This window comes from Strix uralensis, chromosome 4 (genome assembly GCF_047716275.1).
Source record: "Strix uralensis isolate ZFMK-TIS-50842 chromosome 4, bStrUra1, whole genome shotgun sequence".
NCBI classification, from domain to species: Eukaryota; Metazoa; Chordata; class Aves; order Strigiformes; family Strigidae; genus Strix; species Strix uralensis.
In genome coordinates this window covers 130,133,002-130,158,338 of record NC_133975.1, presented here as the reverse complement: position 1 = coordinate 130,158,338, position 25,337 = coordinate 130,133,002, and the positions used below count along the sequence as shown (strand labels likewise).

Sequence of the window (25,337 nt, the reverse complement as noted above, 5' to 3'; positions counted from 1 at the left end):
AACCCCCCCAACTCTCTCAGCCTGTCCTCACAGGGGAGGTGCTCCAGCCCCCTGAGCAGCTTCGTGGCCTCATCTGGCCCCACTCGAGCAGGTCCTTGTCCTTCTGATGTTGGTGCCCCCAGAGCTGGACCCAGCACTGCAGCTCAGGTGCGCAACTTTAACCACTACAAGCTTTCACACTGCAATTCTAGATGCTTTCATGGCTGCAGCTCCATTAGCACTGCATCCATAAAGCTGCCAGAGCCACTTGTTTCTCATCACCCATTAGCCTGGTAGCATCTGTGGGGACAAACTCATGCAGTCAGAGGGAACCTCAGGATCCCTACACCACCCTCTGCTCACAGCAGGGTCAATGCTGAATTCAGACCCAGCTAGTCATGACTTTGTCCAGTGGCACCTGGAAAGCCACTGGGAATGGAGGTCACAGAGCCTCTCTGGGCAGCCCTCCAGCCTCTCCTCTCATGTTTACAGAGATGAGAAGGGGAAGGAAACTTCTCAGACAGAGCCTGAGACCTTTTAATTGGCATCAGTTGAAAGAAAGCACCAATTAAGCCACACTGCCCCAGTTCTCAGGCCAACAAAACACCCTGGGCTGGAGGCAGGCTTGTGGAGCTCAGGCAGCAGCGTGTCTATATGTGCAACAGGAGAAAACTGGGCAAAGGCTGCTAGTTGTGCCAAGCCCCAAGAAGTCAGGGCATCAGGAGTCTCCAACACCACCCAGCATTTCAGCCCTGGGACCCCCCCAGTACCTTCAAGCAACTCATTTCTATGCATACCAGGAGGATCTGCTTTTAGAGACAAGATAGTAATGCTGATAAAGTTGGAAAGTGGGGCTTTTACAAACTTAGCCTGGTTTTGCTCAGGTTGCAAGAGAATTAACCATCCCATCCACCCCAAAAGGTGCAACAAGAGTTCACACCGGGAGACTGGGCCAACAGGGAGCACAGCTACATACCAGCAGAGTTAATTGACTGACTTTGTTAATGGACTAGTCTTTTACACCTCCTTGACAGCTAGAACAGAGGGAGTAAGATTAGAGTAGCCTCTTCCATCAAGGGCATCACCTCCCTGGGGGTTATGGGCAGATTAACATTGATTTCAAGGTCAGGGCAGTCCATGTGGCCAGCACCAGGAGATGGATGAGCTGTGGCAGTGAGCAAAGGTTACCAAGAGCAGGGAGAAGCAGCTGGTTCTGGTGGAAAAAGCTTTTCTTCAAGTTTTTTATTATTATTTTTAAGCTGAGCCACATAGGAATAACACTGGAAACTGGAAATTTCTCCCTTGCTTCCCCGTGCAGGGTTGGGTATCCCCCTCATGCAGGTGCCTGCAGAGCCCCCCAGCCTCTAGGAAAGCACAAATAAAGCCAGGAGCCAGAGGAGGGGAGAAAGCAGCAGCGTTTCTCCTTCCCACTGGAAAACTCCCACCACGTGCTCCTGAACACGCAACACTGAATCAACAATACGTGGCAAACCGGGGCAGGCTGGAACCAGCCCAGCTCCGAGGAAACACTGCTGTGGCCATATGCTAACGCACACCAAACCCAACCACAGGTGAAGGTGAAGACCTTTTGCTATTCTGTGCTGGAGAAGCAAGAGGAGATTCTGGGGTTGAAAGGACTAGCACAAAGAGAGCCGCAAATTTTGATAACAAAAACAGGGGAAAAGAAAACTGGATTTTTGAGCAAGCATATGTACAGTCATACACGGGGTATGGGGGCTGCCGAGAGCTGTGCAGCTCCCGGAGCGGTCAGCATTCTGCTTTGGTGCTCCTGCACGCAAGTTTTGTTGGGAAAACAAGAAGACTGGAAGGAGAAGCTGGTGGCTCTGAATTTCGGCACCATCCCAAGGCAGCCGCCTGCTGCCGAGCTCTGCTGCTCACCAACCCTCCTCCCCATCGCCTCTACCAGAGCGCGCCGGAGCCACGGCCGGGGTTTTGCAGATGAGCTAATAGATGAGGACGTGCTCCTTCTGCTCGCTTAGCTCCCAGCCCACGCTTCGTTAGCCACAGAGGCAGCATTACAGCCCTTGCTTAATTACCGGCCCGCGCTGCAGCCGGGAGCACAGCGAGGCCAGCGGCGCCGGCACCGTGCGAGCCCGGCTCCTCCCCGGCTTCCCACGGAGGGGAATTTAGGCTGGAACAAGGGAGGTGCCTTTGCTTGGAAGACCCCAAGGACATCCAAACCACCTCAGGATGGTGTGGGGAGCAGTGGCATTTGAGGGGTACAGCCCAGCCCCTTGCCGCTCACCTCCTCGCAGCCGCTGGAGGCGATGTGTGGGGGATGCGCTTCCTCGCTCAGCGGCTCGATGACGGTCACCTCGGCAAAGTCCTCCACCGACTCCTGGAACTCCGGCAGGGACCGACGGCCGTAGCGTTTGCCACCTTTGATGTACTTGGGCTGCGCTTCTGGGGAAGAATCTGTGAAATTCAAGAACAAAGCGCATCAGCAACATGATTTTTTTTTTTTTTGCAGATCCAGCTCCTGGGTCACAGCAGGATCTTGCAGCATTTTGAGCAGCAATATTTGCCAGCACTATTCCCTGTGGGCAGGCTCCTTTTCAGGACCACTACACTCACCGTGGCATCAGGCCTGATGGGTTGGAATTGGTCCTGCTCCAAAAAAAACCCCCAGACTGTTGCAAAGTGGAATCAGGGCTCCACCTTCCTCACCCTTCCCCAATTCCAGGATCACATTTGCTCCATTAACAGGATGGTTAAAACCCCTCAACCTTGCAAACAGCCTCAGATATGAAGTCCATTAGGTCTCTCCTCCTTGCAGTAATCTTCATTACCAGCGACGGGCAGGTTTAATTAGGGACAGCGTTGCACTTCAGCAACTCAAGTCTCCAGATTATGCAGACACCTGGGCAACCGTTGCTGCTTTTGGTGGATTTAAATCACAGCTCGATTAAAAGTGTAAAAACAACCTGGCGAGTGGAAAAAAATTGGGCAAGTTTGGAGGCAAACGTCTCCTGGGGGCCGACACGAGCAGCTGATCCAGGCGACGGCCAGGCAGGTCCCAGCTTGTGCTGTGCAACTAATGCCAACTGCAAGATCTAAATAACCCTTTGGAGTCATCATCTAATTACAGAGGGCTCCGCTCGCATTCCCCGGCTCCAGCTTCCAGCAGCAAGCTCCTGCCTTCGGGGACTGAATTATCCAGGAGCACTCGTGGACAGGGATCAAAACAAAAAATAAATAAGCACGTTTTGGGCTATTTTCAGTGACAATCATCCGACGTCTGGAGCAGGGTGCAAATTAAACAGAGGACCAAATTAACCAGGGATTCAATTAGGGAAAGGCTCTCTGCCATGCTTTGTTTCAGTGTTTGCTAACCTTACCATCGAAACCCACCCCCCCCCAGGACTCGATCATCTTTATTTTCCGCCACTTGCAGCGCACCGAGGCAGTGGCAAGAGCAGCAGCTTTTTAAAATTTTATTTGCAGAGTGCTCTGGTACAAAATAAATGTAAGAGTACAATACTAATAAGGAGCAGGGAAGCTGTTCAATCATTGACAAACAGTCTCTAAACCCCCCTGCCCAAATGCCTCCTTGGATAATATTCCTTTAGATATGGAAGAAGGCTTCAAGCTTGTTAGAGGAAAAATATTCTGCAACTTAGCTATGCAATGAATTATAAAATACACAGGACTAGGAGTCCTTTGATTCCTCCAGCCTTGCACTCCATCCATCCATATTGCAGCTCTAGGGAACAAACCCGGCGCCCGTGTTTGAACAAGGCCATTTTAACAAGATTTGCTGCAGCTGGGACTCGCACATGAAAGTTGTGTGATGAAGTGTGCCGATAGAAAAATCGCAACGAGACAGGCTGATTAAGTAAGAGCCCGAGAACAAAAGCAAACCTTATCACTCCTATTAAAGCCTGCCCGGTGGTGAACAATCTCCATCAAGCAGCTCTCTCTGAAATGCTAATATTTGTGGCTACTCATTCACCCATTTATTTTCTCCCTGCCATCTCCCCGCCCTCACAGAAGAGGGCTGGGGGGGGACTTTTGTTTTACTTTTTTTTTTTGAGAAATAATTTTTTCCTCCTCTAAGACAGGAACACACCTCTGTGCCCATCTGTCTTTGGAAAGATGTGGGGGAAAAGGAGCGGTAATTTAGCAATAATGAAGCTATGGCTTAATTTCCTTCTGGATTTCCCAATGCTCAGAAGAGTCCTGTTTCCAACCCCCCACCCCGACAGCGTGTTTAACCACTGCTGCAGCTGAAAATCCAGCTGTATGTGGAAACACCAGTGCCCTCACACCGTGCCACCCTGCAAGCACTTTAACAGCGAGCAGGGAAACGGGACCATCTCCCCGCTTTTGTGTTTTAAGCATTTGGAGGCTGGCAGCTGATTTCTCCCTCCTCTTTGGTCTGAGCACCTGGCTGTGCTTGGTTTTCCTTTTCAATGGAAAAATTGTGAGGCCTGAGAACATCTCTGGGAGGGAAAGGTGACCCTTCACAGTTTGAGAACAGCAGAAAGTTTGCTCCTGCCTTGCAAAGCTCTGACTTTGAAATAGGTTGTGCCTGAGCCCAGCTACCGAGGGGATCCCAGCTCAGGCACCCTGAAATCCCGTTTCTAGAGCCAGGGTGCTTTCATTAACACTGGGTTACAGCTCTTCCCCTGCAAGCCCCCGTGCACCTTCATGCCTTTGGCTGCCAGGTGCACGGTGCAGAACAAAGCCCTGGTGTTACTGGGCCACAGGCACCGCACTGGTGTAAGGGACCACATCCTGCAGCCCCATCCCAGGGAGCACGGACCCGTCTCCTTTGCAGAAAGGCCTGGGTGCCATCATCTCCAGACCATGTGTGCGTGGATACCTCCCATATGTGCTGCATCTTCTAAATCCCTCTGGCCCTCCTGCTTTCCCAACTCAAATCCCCAGAACAGCAGCAGGTGTCCTCAATGTTCCCACCATCCCCAGTATTTAGCAAAAGCTGAGCTCACGTGCCAGCAAAAAGCAGCAACCTGTGCTCCACAAACACAAAGTTCACCGACAAGCTGAACTGGAGTTTCTCGTTACCAGCCAAAACTGATGAGGAAGGATGGAAAGAGCAACTCAATCCACACGTGCTTTTCAAAGGCACATGAGGAAACAGGAGGGAGATTGTCAAAATCAACGCTTTCAGTGAGGCAGATGCCCATGAGACAGCCCTGTGTGCTATTTATCCCAAACACTGTAAAATATACCCCTGTATTGAACACTGAGGGGAGGCTGCTCTCGCTTGAGTCTGACCTCTGGTACCCCCATCTGCAACCAGAGGCAAGAGGAGATGCTGCTCCTCACAGACCCTCGCTATTGTGCGGCTGACAAACCGCCAAGAAAGGGAAAAAAAAAGAAAAAGAAAATAGGTCGAACCCTCCCTGCTTCCTACAGCCCTCGGCAACACACAGGCTTAGTAAAACACACTTTCCGGAGCTGGTGCCTAATTAGACACTGGGGTCTGATCTGCCCCCCTGAACTGCCCCTGGGCTGGGGGTGAGAGCAGAAGCCACCGAGAGTGCAAATCTTTCACTTCCCTGCCCCACTGCCCGGGGGGGTTTGTGGCCCCCAAAATGCCCCCTGAAAAAAAAACCCCAAACCCCATAATCTGCATTTCACAAGAACTCCCCCCCCCAATTCTGCACACAGAAGCCATCAATTCCCTGGCTCGCTCCCCCACCCCATCCATCTCGGCAGTTAAACGTCTCCATGGTTAGAGATTTACACTTGATTTTCTGCCTTTCTGCACTAGATAAGTCATTTCAAAATCCTGCTCTGCCCTCAGATGCTTGGGGAAGAGGGGGGGGACTCCCCTTGATGGCAAGCAGCATTTTCCTGGGCCCAGCATCAAAGCCATCGAGCTCAGACAAAAGGGGGTTTAAGAGGAGGAAGACCCTCATGCTGCAAACCCGTCATTTAGAGGCAAAATTAATTTCTCTGCCGCTTAAGATTTGGAAGGGAGGGATTCTCCTCGCAGCAGCAGCTAGCCTACCACTGGGCAAAGCACATCGCAGCTAGGATCTGCTAAATCCTAATCCCCCGAGACACCAGGTACTGCCTAAACTCTTTCTAGTCCCTATTTCACACTTTGGGCTCAGCAACCAAGGCCAAGAGGAGCAGCAGCAGCTGCTGGGGACCCTGTCCAGGGCACCATGACCCAAAACCAATGCATTTTGTCCCAGAAGCATTGCCTGTGCCTAAATCACTCTCATCCCAGTGGTGGGACTGCTTTTATACCTGTCCCCAGCCAAACCTGCTTGCAGAGCCCGACCTTTGCAGCCACACCAGCAAACTTTCCCCCACAGATGGGATTCCTGCAAGAGCATCATCCCCACCAGCTCCTCTTCAGGAGGGCAGTTCTGTTGTCTCCATGTGCTGGGAAGGAAAAAAAAAAACCAACAGCCCCTTGTGACCGCGGGGAGGATGGCGTCAAACTGCTCTTTAATTTGTCCTGGGTGTTCCCGTAATCCTGCACTCCACCCCAGTAATCCCTCCCTATCCAGGCTTCCACACAGAGCTGACTTTATTTGCCATAATGGGGAGGAAAAAAGCCTGATTACTTTTTTTTTTAGTTCCCTAATCACCCACATAACTGATTTTTTTTTTCTTTCCCCTCCCTTAAATCTATTTTATTGTCCCCAGACCCCCCTTTCACTGTTACAGAGACCCATGGACAAAGAGCGTCGGTGGCAGCAGCACCTAACCCAGGTCCCATGAGGCTCCCAGCAGCCACAGGCTCAGCCCCTGGCCCTGTGGCAGCATCTCCCCACTAATTTGAGCTGCAATTCATCCCCACACACCACCTTTGTCAGGCAGCTTTGCCAAGGCCCACGGTGCTGCTGGGGGTGACAGGTATCCCCAGCAGTCATGCTCCTGCTTGCAGGAGTTAAAGTAACCACTAAAATAAGCACTATTTTAAGGCTTTTTTCTGCTTTTCCCAGAGTCTCCCCCATTCCTTTGCCCAGCCACGCCACTTCCTGGCAGAGCTGGGGTTTTCCTGGCCGGGGGATGCTCTGGTTTGCAGCTGGGTCTGTGTCCCCACACCAACATCCTCGAGGGGACAGAGCTGATGACAGCAGCGCTGGGAACTCTGCCTGCCTTCGTTGTCAGGGCTGCTTCCCAGGCACAGTGCCCGCAGCACGCCAGGACCATCCTCCTGCCAGCCTTCCCTTCGGAAAGGGAGCTTAGCTTCTTTGCCAAGAAAAGAAAAATAAATCTATCAGCTGCTCTCTGCAAGCCTGAGTGCCTCTTCCACCTGCTGCTTCCCCCCTAAAACAGGGAAACCCCCATCAGACACTTCTGCAAGAACTGTTTTTGCATCCCACGGTAGTTTTAGTTCCTTGTCCCCAGCCCGTGGGTCCCGCTGTGACCCCAGGGACTGCCCTGTCACCCACAGGCTCCTCGTGCTGAGCCGTCCTCCCTGAACCAGCTCCTCTGCACCCATGGGGACAACGATGCTGTCCCCTGCCAGGTCCCCTTGGCTGGGTAGCACAGGCTGGCTGGGGGCTGCAGGGGAGCAGCTGGTTTGGAGAGCAAAGACACAAGCCCTCGGGCTGCTCACAGACCCAAGGGACCTTCCCATCACCCAAATCCCAGAGTAAAACCACAGCATCAAGGCACACGGCCACTTCCTTGCAGAGCAAACTCCGCCAATGCAGCAAACGGCCTTAAAAATCTGTGTTTTTCTTGGTTCCCCCCCCCCCAAATTAAATTTTCATTTAAATGATATGATTTGGAGCTCTTAATTTTTCCCAAGCCCGGGGCGGGCTGTAACACCAGCGTTTCCACAGTCACTGACAGTTTGACACCAACCGCACAAAGCAGCTTGTTCTCCAAATCTCGAGTTTGATCTAAATTAAAAGAAGCAAAGACTTTGGCGTTAACCGACCTGTCAAAACGCATTAAAAATAAATGCCTCCCAGGCCTGCCCGGCGCAGGCTCCCTACCTGCACCGCATGCCCTTTGATTACCTGCCATGCAAAACCCAGTTGACAAACATGTCCCCAAGGAGGGCTCTCCGGCTCCAACGCAGCCTCTTGTCGTCTGCACTTGTAATTTCCCCTGCGATAACCCCAAATTTAGCCCTTTCTAGAAGATTTATTTATATTTAAATCAAGCCAGAGCTTCTCAGCCATATGATTCCCCAATAAATGCAGAGTGCTGGATTAGTTCTGGTTCGCTGGGGTGCTGGGGCTGCCTTCTGCTCCATGCCAGCTTCTTTCTGAGGGGCTGGAAGGGATCGCAGCAGACCCGACCCCTCACCAGGCACCAGCGAGGCTCCCCCTTCACTCCCAAACACCCACTGACCTGCATCAGGAAATTGTATTAAGTGATGCTGGGTGCAAGAGCTGTTATCACCCATCTCCCTCTAAGCATGAAGAGCTTTGGAAACGAGGGTGGGAAAAAAAAATAAATCCATCAATTGCACCTCTTGGGCCCTGTGGTTTTTGCAGCTTATTTAAGGGGGAAAGTTGTAATTTTGTTGACAGGCTGTGCTCTCAAGTGTGGGATGCTCCAGCTGAGATCGATGCTCCAGGAGAGGAAACCTGGAGTTTCCCTCTCCCTCCTTGCTAAGCTGTTTTCTCCTTTGGGGATTTCACACCCCCACTGCTCCAAAGGCAGGATTAGGGATTTACATACAGGTGTGACACCAGGGAGACCTCAGCCCCCCCCAGCTCCAGCTGGAGCTGCAGGGGCTCAGCCCTCACCCTGGCCCCACACCTCCCCAGTGCTCCCAGTACCACCAGCCCCTTGTGCACGGCAGGGACGGGGGGGAGCACACACCAAAGCTGTGACACTATTTCCTGCCGAAGATCTAAAAAGCCACATTTTCAAGGCACGCTGAAACAAAGGGAAGGAGAAAACAGGACAACGAGGACTCGCAGCACCCACTGCTTTCTCCAACCAGCCCTAAGCTGGTTTGTCAGAGGGTTCATCTTCTTCAGAAGCATCTCTGGGCCAGACTGACTGTCCCCGGGGAGAAATACAGTCACCTCAGAGTAGCTTCCTATGGGACCGAGCTCACTCTGCTTATCCCAGACACAAGAAAACAGAATGGACTTTAAAAACACAAAAAGCAGCACTAGACAGGAGGGGTATTTCTGTGTCCAGCATCCCATCTCCAGGAGGAGCTCCTGCAGAGAGCTCCCCCTTTATAACCTCCACAAAACCAGAGTAGCATCCAAAACCAGCACGGGGCACAGCAGGGCCTCACCAAAAACCCGAGACAGATCCCCACGCCAGCTGAGGCACGGCAGGAGCGCACCGGCTGCCCACAAACCCACAAACCTCCTGTCAGGATGGGCCTTTCCAGGCTCTCACCACCTCAGAGCCAAAACACTCGAGTGGAGGGCAAGGGGATGTGCCAGCCCCAGCCAGGAAAAGCAGCAGCATTAAAGCAGCCATTTGATTGCCTGCCCGTAACTATCTGCTGCAGCTGGAATGCTCCTAAAGCCTCCCTGGTCACCAGAAGCGTTGTGGGATGGAGAGACCTCAGCCCATTTAGCAGCCATGGGACAATCTTGAGCATCTGAAGTGCTGTTAGCTGTCTATGTGCAGGCATCATGTGCCTCTCCAGGCATTTAGATCATGGTAATGGGATATAAATATCTAATAGCTCAGAAAACGCTTTTGTAAAAGGCTCCACAACAGACCTCTCTTCTCTCTAGGTCTCAGCATCCAAGTAGAAGAGCTTATCTCAGCACCTAAAAAGCACTTTCTCTTCTAAGTTCCTCTGCAAGAGCCACCCACGTCTGCTTTGCCAAAGAAAATGTACTATTTTAGATAATTTTAGTATTTACCTGGTTCTTGGAAGTGCTCTTCATTTGAGAGGGTTCTGGATAAGATGAGGATAAGTGCTTCTTTAAATTGATCAAAGTGGACCTGTGGAAAAAAGGAAGAAAGGAGGAAATCAGCTGGTGCAGATAATTAAATATCGGGCCAATAATCCAGCAGGAAGGCGGGCAGCAATACAAATCACTCAGACCACCACACTAAAACAAGAGCACGCCTGCGTGTGCCGACAACCTCGGCGAGGGGCACGAATGAACCTCAGCTCGTTCAGTCTCGGGGCCTGGTGAAATGAGAGCAAACAGCATGAAGACGCAGCCAGCATCTTTGAGCACATGGAAAAAGCGATTGCTAGCACGAAATGACTCAAAGCCACTGCTTTAATGCATTGGTTTGGGTTTTTCCATCAAGCAAGAAGCCAAAATAACATGTCCTGAGGACCAGGGAGCATCTCCATTGCTTGAGGTGACCTGGCCAGGGTCAGCAGCTCCTACAGTGAGATACCAGTCCTGACCTGTGATGACATACTACGTTGTGGAAATGCTCCGCTGCCCTAATTAAGCCTCAGAAAACACTTTCCAAAGCAGATGGCAGAAAGTCGCACCCTTTCCAGGACAGCCCTGCCCCGGCTCCTGCCTGCTGCAGCCCTGCAAGGGCTGGACTGGAAATACCAGGTCTGGAGTGTGGCTATGGGAAAAACAAGGAGGGATGATCCTACCACCTTTTTTTGGTTTTTTTTTTTGTTTTCCCCCCCCCCCCCATTTTCTATCTGTGGCTTCCTGGAAAGCTTCCTGCCTCAGCACCAGGAATGGTTGTGAAGGGGCTGGAGCATCCTTCACAGCCGCGCTGGGGAATGTCAGCAATTCCAGCCGTGGGGGACGGAAACCCAGGGACAGCTGGGGAAGCTATTTGACATGGGTCAGTGGCGAGGCAGAGCTGGCTGCTACGATTCCTTTTGGCTAAATAAATCTTAGAAGAATTTTTAGCATTGAACAAAAGACTTTACATTTAAAGAACCCACCGAAGTTGCTCTTTGCTGGCAGAGTCAACTGCTGAGAACGCAGCACGAAGGGCAGGAGCCACAGTCAGAGGGGATTTGAATGCTGCTGGGGGAGGCACAAGAAGCAAAGTTCAGGTCTGAAGTTTGCCAGTTTGTTCTCAGGGTTGAGCCAGCCCAAAAAAGAGCAACGTGCTCCCAGGCAGACAGGGGATGACAGCGGAGCTGGGGGCTCAGCCATGGGCCCCCCGTGCAGGGGAGCACCTCACACCACAGTTCAGGCGGTGCAAATCACCCCTGCGGTTTTAAACACAGGCTCCCTCAGTAATTAAACAGTTAGAAATATGTTCAGCAAAGAAACTTGTCAGGGATGCCTTCATCTGAATACTAATTGCTGCCATTCATTTCCAAACTCTGGTGTACTTCAAAAGGACAGTTTACAGAGATAGGAGAATTTGCCTGATTAAAAAAAACTTGACATTTAGACTAAATGAGGATGAATAAAAGATGAGGGTGTTCGAATAACAGGTCCCTTCCCCATGGGATCTTCTCGGGAAAGAAACATTGACAACAGCCACAGGGACAGACAGAGCCCGTCCCTCGGATGGGACCTCATGCTCCAGCAAGAAAATAAAACAAAAAAATCACTTTGCATCACTCATGCAAACACACCAAATGAGAGCGCAGAGTAAAACCACCTGGGCAGTTGAGGAGAGCACCACTGACATGTAACCTGCTCTGCCTAACAAGCCTCCTAACTTGCGTTTGCCGAGGAGCACTATCGAAGGGGAGGAAGGAGGAAGGGGGGCTGAGCCCTCACCATCGCAGCTGCGCATGGGGCAGATGGCTCCGGCACTGAGGCCGCAGAGCGATTTTACCATGACCGTGACATCCAAAGAAACCCCTGGAAGATTAGACTGTGGGGCAGGACGTGGCCATCCTCCAGCCCTCCCCATGCCAGCGCCGTGGGCGGCTGCGCAGCAGGATTTAAAATGCAAATTGGCAGCGTAGAGACACGACAGCGGGCGCTTGCACAGGCTCAGAGGGGTCCCACAACCCCTTCTGAGTGGCAGCACCCAACCCTGGATGTAGCCCAAGCTGGCAGAGGGGGGGATATTTTTCTTCAGGAAAACCTCCGGCCCACCATAACACCAGGTAATCAGGAAAAAACAGTATCTGTGCTGCACATTTGACGTTGGACACTGCACGTCTGTACACAAAGAGTACTTAAAGAGTCAGAGAAATGCAACTGTTAAAATTAGAGCAGTGCTCATGTACAAGCCAGCCAAGACAGCAATGCCACAAACACTACAATATCTCATATTTTAAAGAAAACAGTCCTTTGCCACAGCTCCCCAGCAACGCCCTCGCTCTATATCCCCATCCAATTTAAACGCCAGTGTGCAGGCAGGGGCGATGCGCATCCCCGGGAGATACGGACCAGGCGATGCCCACATCACAAAGCACCCCTGTGCGTGTGCTTGGTACCTACATACCTCCAACACCTACGTGCTGTCACGGAGGGTCACACTCTTACCTGGAAAGCCCATGCCAGGGAGGCTGTGGGCTCCCCACAAGCACAAGGGGCACTTCCAGGGATGCGACAGCCCACGTGGGAGGCACGAGTCTGCAGCAACTGCCTTTGGTTTTTGCTTAGAGAACATCTCCAGCAAAAGGATGGGGCTGGATAGCCCTGGGGAGGAGAGCACTAACTGCAGCACTGCTGCACAAAGCACCATCCGCTTCTGGAAAACAGCCTCAGACACTCAAGCCAACCCAAAAGCTTTACAAACACAAGGCAGAAAGCATACAGCAGCAAAACACTGTTGGCATATTTAAAGTTTAATGCTCTTTTCAACATGCTCAACTGAATTTGGGGTATTTTGGAACTGCCAACTCGTGCATCTGCTCACACGGGCTTTGAACAGCAACCCAAGGGCTGATCCAAACCAGCCCGAACACGGAGGAGTTTGGGAGGCAACGTTGTGGCGTGGCTTGTGCCCTCCCAGAGGTCTGGATCAGGGACAGGACACGTGTCCCTGCAAACCCCACAGCGAGACCTGGGCTCTCCACAGTGCCGGTGGCACATTAAGTCCCTGGTGAGGAGAATTTTCCCAGAATAAGTAAAACAGAGGCAAACAAGACTAATATGCCACACAGACATAGCAAGCTCAGCCCAGCTTCCCCATGGTAATCAAGGGCCAACCAAGCTGCCAGCTGCTGAGAAACCCCAGCACCTCTGAGAAATCTTGACGCCTGCTTTAAAGCAAGTTTCTTACGGAGCCGTGACTTATTAGCACTAGAAAGAGAGCGTGCGTGTGCCAAGCTACCTGCTGCTTCTTGCTATTTGTCCCTGCAATGCAAAGCAGCAGATTGCAACCTCAGTCTCTCCGGGGCAAACCAGCATCGGTGGCTCCTTCCAGCTCCCTCTCCACCTTTGAGCAGAGTCCTTGTCCCAAAGTCCTGTCCCTGCTTGCAAACTCCCTCCAGAGTGGGAGGAAATGGGAAGGAGGGAAATGTCAGGTGGGGAAGACACAGAAACAGGGAAATCTTGCAACCAAGTCTCCTGCCTGGCATGCAAAAAGCCACTGCGCATTAAAGGGAGCAGCGTCCCAGAGGGCTCAGAGGGATTATATTTGCAAGAGGTCACCAGTCGAAGCACCGAAGGGAGCTGACGAGCGAAACCCCACGCCGCGGTGTCCTTGTTGCAGGCTGGCTAATGCAATAGCGCAGGGGCAGGGCGAAACCTGAACTCCCCGTCTCTGCCCGAGGACGGCCGCAAAGGACAGTCGTTGCGCAGCGTCCGGAGGTGCCCGAATTAACCCCCATCTGCAAATGATATAACCGCAGCCATCGCTGTGGCCCATGAGCCAGGAGGCCGGACGGGAAGGGCACGCCGGCACGCATCCTCTTGGCCCGAGGAAAGAGCATCCCTGAGGAATCCCAGGAATTGCTGCGAGCATCGCTTCCGCACGCAATCGCGTGAGGAAAGCAGTTCTGGGATGGTTTGGCTCTGCTGCAAGCTGGGGTAGGTTTTACACACCCTCGCCCAATCCCGGAGATGGTGGGTACCTGTTAATCCCCAAAGCATTGCGGGCTGGGGGAGGCAGCACATCCAGCCCCTCGCTGGGGCACCAGCTCAGCTCCCGGTCCAACCAAGCAACCCCATCATGGTGCATTCATCCCCAGAGCAGAGCCCCCAGCACAAAAGCAAGCACGTGGCCCTGCCGAGTTGCCCCTCAGCAGACAAAACCGGTCGTCCCCCCCTCTGCTGCCCCCCTCCCCGGTGCCTTGCCATAAATCCCGGCCCCTGGAAGTGCAGGCAAACAAAGGCTGCTCCCATCGCCGAGAGGGACCATCTGTGGCAAGGAGCCAGCGGGGCAGGTGCAAGAAGCCTGTGTTCGGGGAGCAACATGTTTGCTGCTATTCTCCCGACGAGCTCCCTAGGAAACCCAAAGGATTCGATAGCTATTAAATCAGGCTCACGCTTAGACATGGGCCATTGCTGCTGCTAACGAGCACAAGTGCCAGGGAGATGGGAGGAAATGCAGGAGACAAAGACTATTCCAACCTTCAAGTCGCAGGTTGTAAGCAAGAACTGTCCCCGAAGACAAAGTGTGTGGGGGAAAAAAAAAAAAAAATGCTCCTTGGGATGCCCTGTGCCCTGGGACAGCTTGCAGTGAGAGTTCCTGGCTGGGATGGGGTGAGGGTGACCCAGCACTTGGGGCTTTTTGGTGTTGGGCTTTTAATTTAACTTTGCTTTTCACCCACTCTCAGCAGACCACAGGGATGAGCACTGTTGCTTTAGCCCTGACCAGCTGCAACAATCACACCTTTAGTACTGCTCTTCCTTTCCCTCTATCCCACCGTCCCATGAGCGGCAAAGCTGGATAACAGCATCAAGACAGTTGAGCAGCACGGAAAGTCTCCAGTGCTCAAGCAAATGCCACACTTCAAAGGTCAGGAACCTCCGTCTGGATCCATCCATGCTCCAGCACCACTGTCAGCAGAAGAGCTATGGCCCCAGGGCAGGTGAGGAAGAGGAGGCTTTGTTCATTAAAGGAATTATTTTGTTTTGTGAAAGCTGCAGTTTGATAGGAAATTGGAGTCGGGATGGCTGCTTAGCTCATGCCTATCGAGAGCCCTGGCTGCCCTGCTCAGCATTTTCTGATTTTATGGAGCAGTGATGGGATTTCAGGGTGATTTTGAGGGTAGCATCCAACAGGCTCTGAGCACAGTGTGCTGGGAAGGAGGTAACGCAGGACATGGTGAACATGGAGGTCCCCCCAAGGGCAAACAGCTTCTGCTCAACATCCTGGAATTTAACTCTATAAAGGTACAGCCACAACTGAAAAATTGCTTTGGAAAGCATGGTGTGCTCACCAGCCACAGCTCCCCTCCACGGGTTGGCGGGATGCTGCAACCCCACAGAAGAAAGGAGCTATTTGTCCCCAAAAACCTATCCCAGGTGGGTCTGTGATAAGCACAGCTACATGTGGACACCAACACCAGGTAACGTGGACAAAGGCGACTCAGCCAGCGACTGCTGCAGCTGGACAATGTTCCCTACTTCAGGGAAACGTGCATGACTGCATGTGGCCCTGCCAGTTTAACTACAGCTTAAATCAACGTAAATCACACCCGGTGAGCCGGTTTGGGGAGATGACCCAGGCCTGCAGCAGCACTAACCAGTGCTGGGGGCCACATGTGCTGCGTGAGCCAGCGTGTGCTCAGCTGAGCACCGGCGCCAGTGCAAGGGCAGCACGGACCCAGCGCTTGGCTTAGCCTTGGATGCTGGGAAAACACACCCTGCAATGCCAGCACACGAGGCTAAGCATAAAGTGGTGGTTTCTGAGCGTTTCAGACCGCCTCCAGTCAGGGAAGACACACCAGCGACCAGTTTCCTTCCCCGTTATCGGTAATCCCCCTCTGTGCCCACCCTGCTGAACAGAACAACAGACCTCGCGAGTCCCACGGCCCCAGAGCCTCAGGAATGTTGGATATTCACAAATTACCGACATTCAGCCTCTTTCCATCACCCTCCCACATGCGCAGGAGCAGTTGCCCGGCGCTGCCTTGCTCCCAAGCCCCAGACCCCCATCACCCCAACCTTACCCTGCCTAGGACGTTGCCTTGGAGGAGGGTCTGCTGCAGCGCCGGGGCCACCTCCTCCAGGTGCAGCATGTGGCAGAGGTCGGTGAGCTCCTCCTGCCCCAGGGACCCCGTGCCCGTGCTGTCGAAGCTGTCGAAGAGCTCCTTGAGGCGAGCTTCATACTGGTCCTGCTCAGCTTCATCCATCCCATAGCCTGCCACGCTCACCTGCAGGGAGAGACAGGGCCAGTGAGCATCGACCACAGCGCCCACGGCACAGCATGCAAAAAAAAAATCCCAAGGGCTGGTAAGGGGTGGCCCAGGAGGCCATTTGCTGCAGTTTTTGTTTGTGCTAAGTGAACCTGGTGCTCTACCAGCCTCTCGCATCCCACTGGGTGAAGCCAGAAGTCACCCAGCAGAAAAACCAAGGGAAAAAAAAAAGCCCACAGAGCCAAACCCTCTGGGTGGGGGCAGCCCCAGGGTGCACGTCCCTACCTGCCCCCTCACCCAGCTCCCTGAGCAGCTCATTTGGCTCAGCTGGAGCAGCTGAGGTGCTGCAGGGGAAAATTATTCCCTCGAGCTGGTTGCCAGGTGTTGCAGGTGATGCTTTTTCTGCCTTAGCGAGGAGATAAACAACAATCCAGGTAGCAACACCTCACCAGTGGCAAGGAGTAAAGCATGGGGCTCTGCCTGCGGTGGGGAGGGCAGGAGATCCCAACCGCTGCCTCTCCCCCCACCCTGAACACTTTAGGCCAGCCAGCCACCGTTTACACCCCCCTCCACAAACACAAAACGCATCCCCGCACTGAATATGCTCCTTTTTCTACCAGCCTGGCTGCAGGGAGCCCCAGCACACCATCAGCCCTGTTGATGCCAGCATGCAGCATCTCTGTTTTCCTCCACAACCCCAGCACAAAGCCACACCGTGCCCTGCACCTGGGGGGGAACACATCCCCATCCCCGCTGGGTCACTGCCCAGCCCCTGGCACTCACCACTCCTTTAGGTACTTCAGGTTATACCCTGTCTGAAGGCAGAGAAGTATTTGACAGAGGACACTGCTGGGGTGGCAGCAAACCCAGCCCAGGAGCAGAGCTGACCCCAGCATGGAGATAGCTGATATGCAGCTGGTCTCCTGCACCAGCAAACAAAGCCCAGGTGGTTTCCCCACGGGCTTCATCCTCCCCTCCAAGCCCATAGTTTTCCACCTCTCTCATCCCATCGCTAACCAGAGCACCGCAGCCCCAGGATCTCTTCTGGCAGGGGAGCAGGGAGGGAAATTTCCTGTTCAAAATGAAGGATTTGGCTGGCATCTGTTTACCCAGCCTGGCTGCGGGGCTCCCCACCTGCTCAGGGCAGCAGCAGCGTAACCCAGTGCCACAGACACGTCACCACCCCGGGGGCACGACAGGCACCGCAGCCATCATCGCCGGGGTGCACCGAGCGGCAGTGGGTGTTGCAGGGACCCAGTGGCCCAAGGACACAACCCCTAGATGCTCAGCCAGCCTCAGACCATGGCCCAAGAGCCAGCCAGGTCTCTGTGTGAATTTTGGTTTGCCCACGCTGCTGCAGGTTGTCTCAGCCAGATTTCCTAAAGTGGGGGGGAGTCCTATCCAAACCCCCTCGCTGTCCAGCTCTGCTACAGAGCAGCCACCTCCCCTCCTCCCTCTGGGCCTCACAGGGTTTCTGCCAGTTGCCTGTGTCACCAGCAGCGCTCACAGACATCCCAGAATAAGCAGAGCTGCCTCGACTGCAAGGTGCAGCCTGATTTCACCCCCCTGCCCATCACGGCAGTCTCGATGAACACTCTTATCTTCAAGAGCATTGTGAGCCACCACATCAGCTCGCACAAGCACCCAGCAGCAGAGGGGCAATCAGAAAATCCTGTCCCACCACCGCAGCTGGATAACTGGGGAGTCTCCAGGGCAGACACTGCAGTAGCTGTGTCCTTGCTTTTGCTGGCCATGGGAGCAGCACCAGGCTCCCGCACCTGCCGAGGGATGCGGGGCTGGTGCCAAGCAGCACGCAGGGTCCATGGGACAGAAATATCCCAGCCCGGCAGTCCTTCCTCCCACGCTGACATGGGCAAGGACGGCAGCATCACCCTGATAGAGAATGGACACAATCCCTCCCCAAGCCTCACACCCTCGGTGTCCCCTGGTTCCCCCCACCCCACCCCCAGATGCCTCTTGAGCTGCTTTACCAAAGCACCCAAGCACTGCGGGGAGGACCAAGGGTGTGGACGCATTTGCATTCAACCCAGGGTGCAGAGGAAGACTCAGCACCCAAAAAACTCGGGTGCCTACAAGCAGAAGGAAGGCAGCAAACTAGTTTCCATTCTCATGTTGGCAACCCCATTTCCCATCCGCACCCACCGTTCAGCTCACGTGGGGCTCAAGAGCGGCTGCTGCCGGGTACCAGCATCGGGGAGCCCTGGCCGTACACCCCAGCAGCCCTAAAACTCACAGCCAAGCCTGCAGCAAAGGTGACTCCAACCCCTAGAGCCTCCCAGGCATTTTTGAGCCTCTTATCTTCAGGGCCAGTCACCTCCTGCTCCCTGAGACCTCTCCAGCACCTGACCCTACTTCCACACCGCCAGAACCAGTTCCCCCAGTTAGACAGCGTGGAGGGCTAAATACCACCTCCCAACGTGTCCCTGGAGCATTGGGGTCACCCCCTCTCAGTGCCATACCAGCAGGCAGCCCCAAAAACTTACCCCGGGTGAGTCCAGATGGGCTGAAGGAGGAAGCACTGGGGAGCCCATAAAACCAGCAAGAAAAATACAATCCCCAGAGGAGAAAAGCATCAGGTACATGGTCCCTGCCTGGGGCCAGACCTGCCCTACAGCCTGGGTGAGTTTTTGGTGAGGGCACGGTGGCCCTGGCAGCCTCGTGTGTCCCCACAGCGAGGGATGGTTGGAGCTCACCAGGCTCCGCACCAGCTCGGTGAGACCCAGCTATCCCTGCGCAGTCCGGGGAGGGGATTTCATGCTTTCCAGCATAAAAAGCATCAGAAATAAAGAAAAAGGACAAAGCTCTTCGCCTACCTGCAGTCAGTCAATGACAGCGAGCTGCCAGCAGCGAGGCGATCCCGCACGCATCCTGCACAACCTCCATCTTAGGAAGCCGGCTCCGGCACGCAGCCGGCTGCGCAAGGTGACCCAAGATGCCTACTCCCGGCTGAATTATTCAGCAGCGATTCGAGAGGAGGGGGGGGGGGGAAACCAACCCAACCCTCCTACCTGATGAGCTCACGAGGCTGCCTGGCATCACCCAGCAGTCAAAATAATGAGGTCAGCGGCATCAGAGACCCGGCGTGCACAGCCACCCTCCGCAGCCGCACGCCAGAGCTGCCTTGCGGGGTCGGGGATGGGAGACTGGCAGCAGAGAAAGGACTAAGAGAGGAGGGGGGGGAACACAAGAGGCATACAAAGCCCGAATTAAACCCCAGCCTTTCATCTCTGCTCCAGATGGGCCAGCAGCTGAGATGCAGGAGGGCGGCCCGGAGCTGGTAGAATAATAGGGGCAGGCAGGCAGCAGCTGAGTGGGGGCTCCCCAATCCCTCTTCGAGGAGGAGAGGGGCCGTTCCCTGTATAGGGCATCACTTTGTTCAGATTTATAGCTGGCCTTCTGTGTTAAGTCCCCCAAAATGACCAGCTTGAGCAGACGGCACAGAAAGGTGCAGGTTTAGGAGAACTACTTGGAGTCATAACCACACTATTCTTTATTCTCCCTATAACAAGTCCTGAGAGGCAAAGCGCTCGGGGATGATGAGAAGAGGAAGTTTTCACCAGCGTTTCTTTCCTTCCTTTAAATCCACCCCCTCTTGAGAGCCAGATAACCTTCACAGCACACAATGTAGAGGCCTGATAGGACTACATTCTCAGCTAAATTTAACTCAAACAATATAGGCTTAAACAGTAATTACCGCTTCACATATTAAGTGCCTGGAATCAATATCAACCCTCAAGCTTTATCCTCAAACTAATGAAGACACAGATTACCTGGTCAGTCAACGGCACCATCAAGTAAAAACACAATTAGCACAATGCCTTTTTTTTTTTTTGTGCAAAACAGTATTAATGCAAACAGCACATTTGCTGCTGCGCAGTGGCACAACATGGAGATTTCAGGGATGCTCGACCTGGATGCCCCCGTGGGCTGCATCACCAACCACCCCTCTTCAGGGCTACGCTGCCGCCATCCCAACCAGTCCTCTGCAGAAGGCAGCAGCCTCAAGCAAGTCATCTCCTTCAAGGGACAGCAAGGAAAATGCTGCTTTTGCTGCTGCCTCGACTCAGACGAAGGCCTGGCAATTAGCAGCAAGCGCCCAGCGGAGCAGCATCATGAGGGCACCACCAAAATACGAGCAGCTGTTCTCCCCAAGATGTAACCGTTCAGTTACGTTCACCCCGCTCGGAAGAGCAAGGCCACGCGTGGGCAGGTTAAAAGGAACTTGCCCTTCCCTCTGCGCTTGGGACAGGCAGGACAATGTGAACACAGGCAGCAAAACCCACTCATACCCCAGTTTTTAATGGCAGGGCTTATGGGGAGATGCCCAGCAGCCACCGAAACCAGCCTCTTGGGCTGGAAAGCTGGAGCTGGGGTTGTCTCATCTAATTCATTATCTCCTTTCCCTAATGAACCGTCTCATCCGCCACAGCTGCAGCCAAGCTGCCGTGATTCACTGCGTACACCCCCAAACCCCCACACTGCTGCCTGTGTCAGGGCGGTTTCTGAGCTCAGCCCACCCCGCAACACCCCGTCCCCTCTTGGGGAGCAGCAGCTCCACAAAGGGTCACGCCAAGAAACTGAAAGAAAGGGGGGGAAAAAAAAAAAAACAAAAGGACAATGAAGCACCCAAATATCAGTAAATCACTTGACAGCACGCCCGGCTCTTCAAGGGTCACCACCAAAGTCAGCTTTACAGCTGGCGGTTCCTCCTCCCCATTGAGCACGGTCATAATTTTTGCAGCCCAGCGCTTTGCGCCTCAACGCCACCTCTCGCCGTGCTCCCCAAAACATGGCCAAACCCTCCAAAGTTGGCAGAGAAAAAGAGATTCTGTTAACCAAGCTCCACTCCAGATTAGCAAAGCAGCGTCGGCATATAAAGCGCTATAAATTTATGTAAAGAGCTTCAAAAGCAGCACAGTATTTTGAATATTCACGCCACCCCGGTATTTGCATTGTAATAGGGCCTTTCAATAAGCAGCCTTCCCCTCAATAAGGAAAAACAAAGCGCCCATCTGTTTTGATTTTGCAAATCGGGCTGGAGTTGGGCTGCAATAACTCGGGGAGCCCTGGGTGCGATAAAGCCCAAGCTATAGGCACAAAGCTGATTATTTCAGAAGTAAACAAAGCGAGTCGGTAATTTAGCCAGCGACGCCTCGCGCGTCGGGAAAGAAGGGATTCGGTAATTCCCGCGAAGCTCAGCCCTGCTGAATCACGGCGATAACACGGCGCCTCCATCCTCGAGCTGTCACCCCCCCCTGGTTTCGGGGAGCAAATGAGAAAGATGGGCAGGATAAAGGCACCCACCCAAACGGACAGGGCAAACCCCTCAGTGCTCCCGGCTCCGGTAGCCGCCCCTCGGTGGCTGCGGATTTGGGCTTTCCTGACTCATGGTTTGGGCTCATGGATGGGCCAGAGGTGACGGGCCCACGGTTTGTGGCCAGACAGCAGATGCCATCTGCCACCCCGGTGACAGCGAGGGCTTCGCCAGCGACAAAACAACCGCTGTTAGTAATCCCTTCAGCCCCAGCCTGCTGCACCCTCAACTCAGCCCGAGGAGAGCTGGTCCAGAACCACCTCCCAACCCCCCCCTCCCCATATTTTGGGGCATTTGAAGCATCTCTTGGGGGACGGGACAGGGACGTGCCACAGGATGGGGTGCCCTTGGCAGGAGGGCTAGCAGCACCCCATCAGACTACTGCTGGGAACCGGGGGGGCTTTTGCAGGGGCTTTTGCAGGGGCTCCCCCCCCCACCTCGCGCCCCGTCCACGCAGGCACCCCTCCGCGCCCATCTATGCCTCCCCCCCCCCCCCTCTTCTGCACCCGCTGGCTATAAGACCCCCTCAACGATCCCCTCCTCCATCCCTCCCCCCCCCCCCCCCCAGCATCCCCCCCAGCCCCTTCCCAAGCACCCACCTCGCCCGCTGCGCCCCTTCCCCGCCGCCCCGGGCCGGTGCCCCGCACACGCGGTTGGCGGCGCCGGGAAGGGGCGGGCTGAGCCCCGGCACCGCCCGCGGAGGAGGGACCGGCAGCGGACCCCCCCTTCGCCCCAGTAATCCCCCCAACACCCCCCCTTCCTTCCCCCCCCCCCCCGCGGTGCTCGGCGCTGCAGCCCCGACGGCGCGGCCCCGCTCCCCTCCCGGGCTCACCCGGCGCGGCTGCCGGTACCTCCGGTACCTCCGGGCGCGGCGGAACGGAACGAAACGGAGCCGGGGGAGGTGCTGCCTTCAAATGCGGCGGCGTTTATTGGGCCTCAGCTCGGGGGCGGCCCCGGGGCGGGGGCAACCGGCGGCCTTTGTGCAGCGGGGCCCCTCTGGCACTGCCCGGGCCCGCCTCCCCCCCCCCCCCCCCCCCCCCCCCCGCCGCCGGGCATCAGCAGCGACCCGTCCCACCGGTGACAGCTGCGTGGGGTCCCCCCACGCTGTTCCGCACCCCCGTGGTCCCCGCTGTCCTGTCCCCCGGGTGGCAACACCTCGGTTCCCCACGGTGACATCACCCCGACTCCCCACTGTCCTGTACCCCATGGTGGCATCACCCCGGGTCCCCAGTATCCTGCACCCCACGGTGGCATCACCCCGGGTCCCCACTGTCCAGCATCACCCTGGGTCCCCACTGTCCTGCACTCCACAGTGGCATCACCGCAGCTCCCCACTGTCCTGCACCCCACAGTGGCATCACCCTGGCTCCCCGCTGTCCACCCTGGCGACATGGCCCTGTGACTCCTCATCATCCCCAAAAAAACAACATCATGTCACCTGGGCTACCCCATGCCTGAAGATCATGACACCATGTCACTTCACTGTCCCCCACCCTGGGGACATGCCACCCCGGCTCCCTGCCATCCCAGGGCCTGGGGGAGTCAGCATTCCCCCCCCCCCCCACATGTCTCCTCCTGTCACCATGACCCAGGGGACACACTGCGCATGTGGTGCGCGCCCCAGCACCGTGGTGGCTCGACAGTCTGCCCCCCACTTGCTTTTTGGGGTCACACACACACGACTGGGGATGGGGACACCCCTCTGCCCCATGAGCCATCCCATGGGGGGGTTCTGGGGTGCTGACACACCATCCACGGGCACCAGCAAAACTCAGACCCTTATTTAAGCCTCGGTCGGCAGCATCATTAGTGGCTGGAGCCATGAGCCACCCACGCTCCCATCCGTGCCAGCAGGCACAGGGTTGTGGCTTGTGGCTTCTCTGGTGGCTAATAAGGGGTTCAGCTCACGCTGCAATCTGCTCTTGCACGGGCTTATTTGCTGCGCTTTTTTTTTTGGCGAAAATGCGAGGGATGTAATAACTTTGAAGGCCTCTCTCTTTTTTAAGGCAACTCTCAACTTGGGTCACAATATTTCTGGGGGAGGAGCGAGGGAAACACAAAAGCCTCGCAGCCAGATGCATGGACATGCAGTGGGTTGCATAAACCTTGCTTCAACCGAAAACCAGGTTTAAAACCCCCCGAGATCCTGCAGCGGGCTGGTTTGCCACGCAGTCCCACTGGCTGCGACGGGGACACCCGCGACACCACACGTGAGCTAAAAAATGTCATAAAATATTTCTCCTGCTGCAACAGCCGGGGCAGCTCTGCTGCCTGGGGACACCTGCTTGGCATGTCACTGCCAGCTGCCCCCGTGCCAGCGCTGGGGACGTGGGACATGGCAGAGCCGCGCGGATCCCTCGGCATCGAGCAAAGGGACAGGGCCGTGTCCTCACAACGCCGGAGGCGAGGAAAGGTGACTTTAAAGGGAAGGGGGCCTTGGCGGGAGGCTTTGCTGGACAGATGTTAGCAGCCACCTCTTTGTGCTGGGGGAGGGCTTTTTGTTTTGGTTTTTAACATTTGCCATTTTTCTCCGGCGCTTTCTTCTGCTCTGACACTTGCTGAGGGTTTTTCTTTCTTTTCTTTCTCTCTCTCTTTCCGCATTTGCTTTTTCAGCCCCGGTTCAAACACTTTTTCACTGCGTATTATGCTGAAGTTGAAACCATCTGGTGCTTTGTTTTGTTGTGAACCCGGCGAGTGCCAGGACCTTTATCCCCCTCACCCTCCTCCTCGCCGGTGCCTCCCTAATCCAAGTGACAGCCCCGAAAAATCTCCCCCGTCACCCAACAAAGCGACTCGGCGCGTGTTTGCATGCCTGCAGCCTGCTGGGTGATGGGGACAGCCAGCACACCCGGTGTCCCCGTGTCCCCAGCCAGCCCACGGGGATGCGCAGACCCCCGGCTTGGCCGTGCTGGGCTGTATCACCGCCGTGTAAATTCCTGACTCATTTTTAGGTCCGGCTGTTAGCAAAGGCATCCTGATTTTATTTTTTCCCCCCTTTTCCCACAGGAGGAAAGCATGTTTCTAGGAGCCACGGAGCCCTGCCAGACACGCACCCCGACAGCCTATTTTTGGAGCTCCTCAACAAGCAGCTGCATTTGAGGATGGCATTTGCAGTGAGCGCCTTCCGAGCGAGCTCAGCGGAAGGAAACCTCTGCTCACCCGTGCTGTCACGTGAGACACACACCAAAAAAAAAAAAAAAAAAAAAAAAGGCATGCGGGGAAAATCTGGGACTGCTGGACACGAGCTGCCTCCAACGGCTCGGCCGGATCCAGCGCCGCGGCCGGACTCGGGGGATTGGCACAAAAACGGGGTCAGTGGCCGTGGGCGCCTGCGCAGGCAGTGGGTGACCCCTCTGCGAGGCCGTGGGTGCCTGGTTGTTGCAGAAACACCCTCCCGGCACAGCTCTCGCTGCCCCGTCACGCTTTCCTTCCCATTTCTCCTGCACAACGGGGTGCTTTGTTCTGTCGGGGCGAGGAAAGGTCCGGCCGCAGCCCGGGGAGCTGGGGGGGAGCCAAGAGCCACTCCTGCCTTCCGGGGGTCTCCTCCTGCTGTGCCATGCTGGGCGAGACACCCTTCACCCCCACCTCCCACCAGGCCAGGGGAAAGAAGGGCCATAAACCAGCACAAAAATCAGCAAAAAAAAGCTATAAAACCATCAGCAAAAAATAAACAAAGGGGGCATTTAGGAAAAGACGCTGTAGCAAAAAAACAGCTGGAAACCTCCCTGTCTCACAGCTAGTGCAGGGAGAAGTTTGGAATAAAATAAGCCCAAACTTTGATTTTTTTTTTTGCATAAAACAATGGCGAGCCGTGCTAAGCGGCCGCGGTGTCGTGCCTCCTCGGCGGCGGCTCATTGCTGCCATCGCACGTCCAGGCCCCGCTGTACAAGTCTCATTTCTACCACCGCTGCTCGGGCCTGATCCTGC

The 25,337-nt window shown here is 54.9% G+C and overlaps 1 protein-coding gene and 1 long non-coding RNA gene across 2 annotated transcripts in view; one reads left to right on the top strand and one right to left on the bottom strand.

Annotated features, from left to right (window-relative positions):
* The window catches only part of NIN (ninein), a 64,730-nt gene extending 42,429 nt beyond the window's left edge, over positions 1–22,301 (bottom strand). Inside the window, exons 1-4 of the mRNA XM_074869222.1 lie at positions 22,243–22,301; positions 15,890–16,093; positions 9,789–9,870; positions 2,246–2,415 (exon numbers count right to left, since the gene is read on the bottom strand). Of these exons, the coding sequence (XP_074725323.1) occupies positions 2,246–2,415; positions 9,789–9,870; positions 15,890–16,072 (435 nt within the window). The 5' untranslated portion in view covers positions 16,073–16,093; positions 22,243–22,301. The remainder of the gene's footprint in view (positions 1–2,245; positions 2,416–9,788; positions 9,871–15,889; positions 16,094–22,242) is intronic.
* A 1,436-nt stretch (positions 22,302–23,737) lies between these two features.
* On the top strand, positions 23,738–25,184 carry LOC141942308 (uncharacterized). The gene is made up of 2 exons (XR_012628597.1): positions 23,738–23,823; positions 24,417–25,184. It is a non-coding gene; the product is annotated as an uncharacterized LOC141942308 (long non-coding RNA).
* Positions 25,185–25,337: the final 153 nt, after the last annotated feature.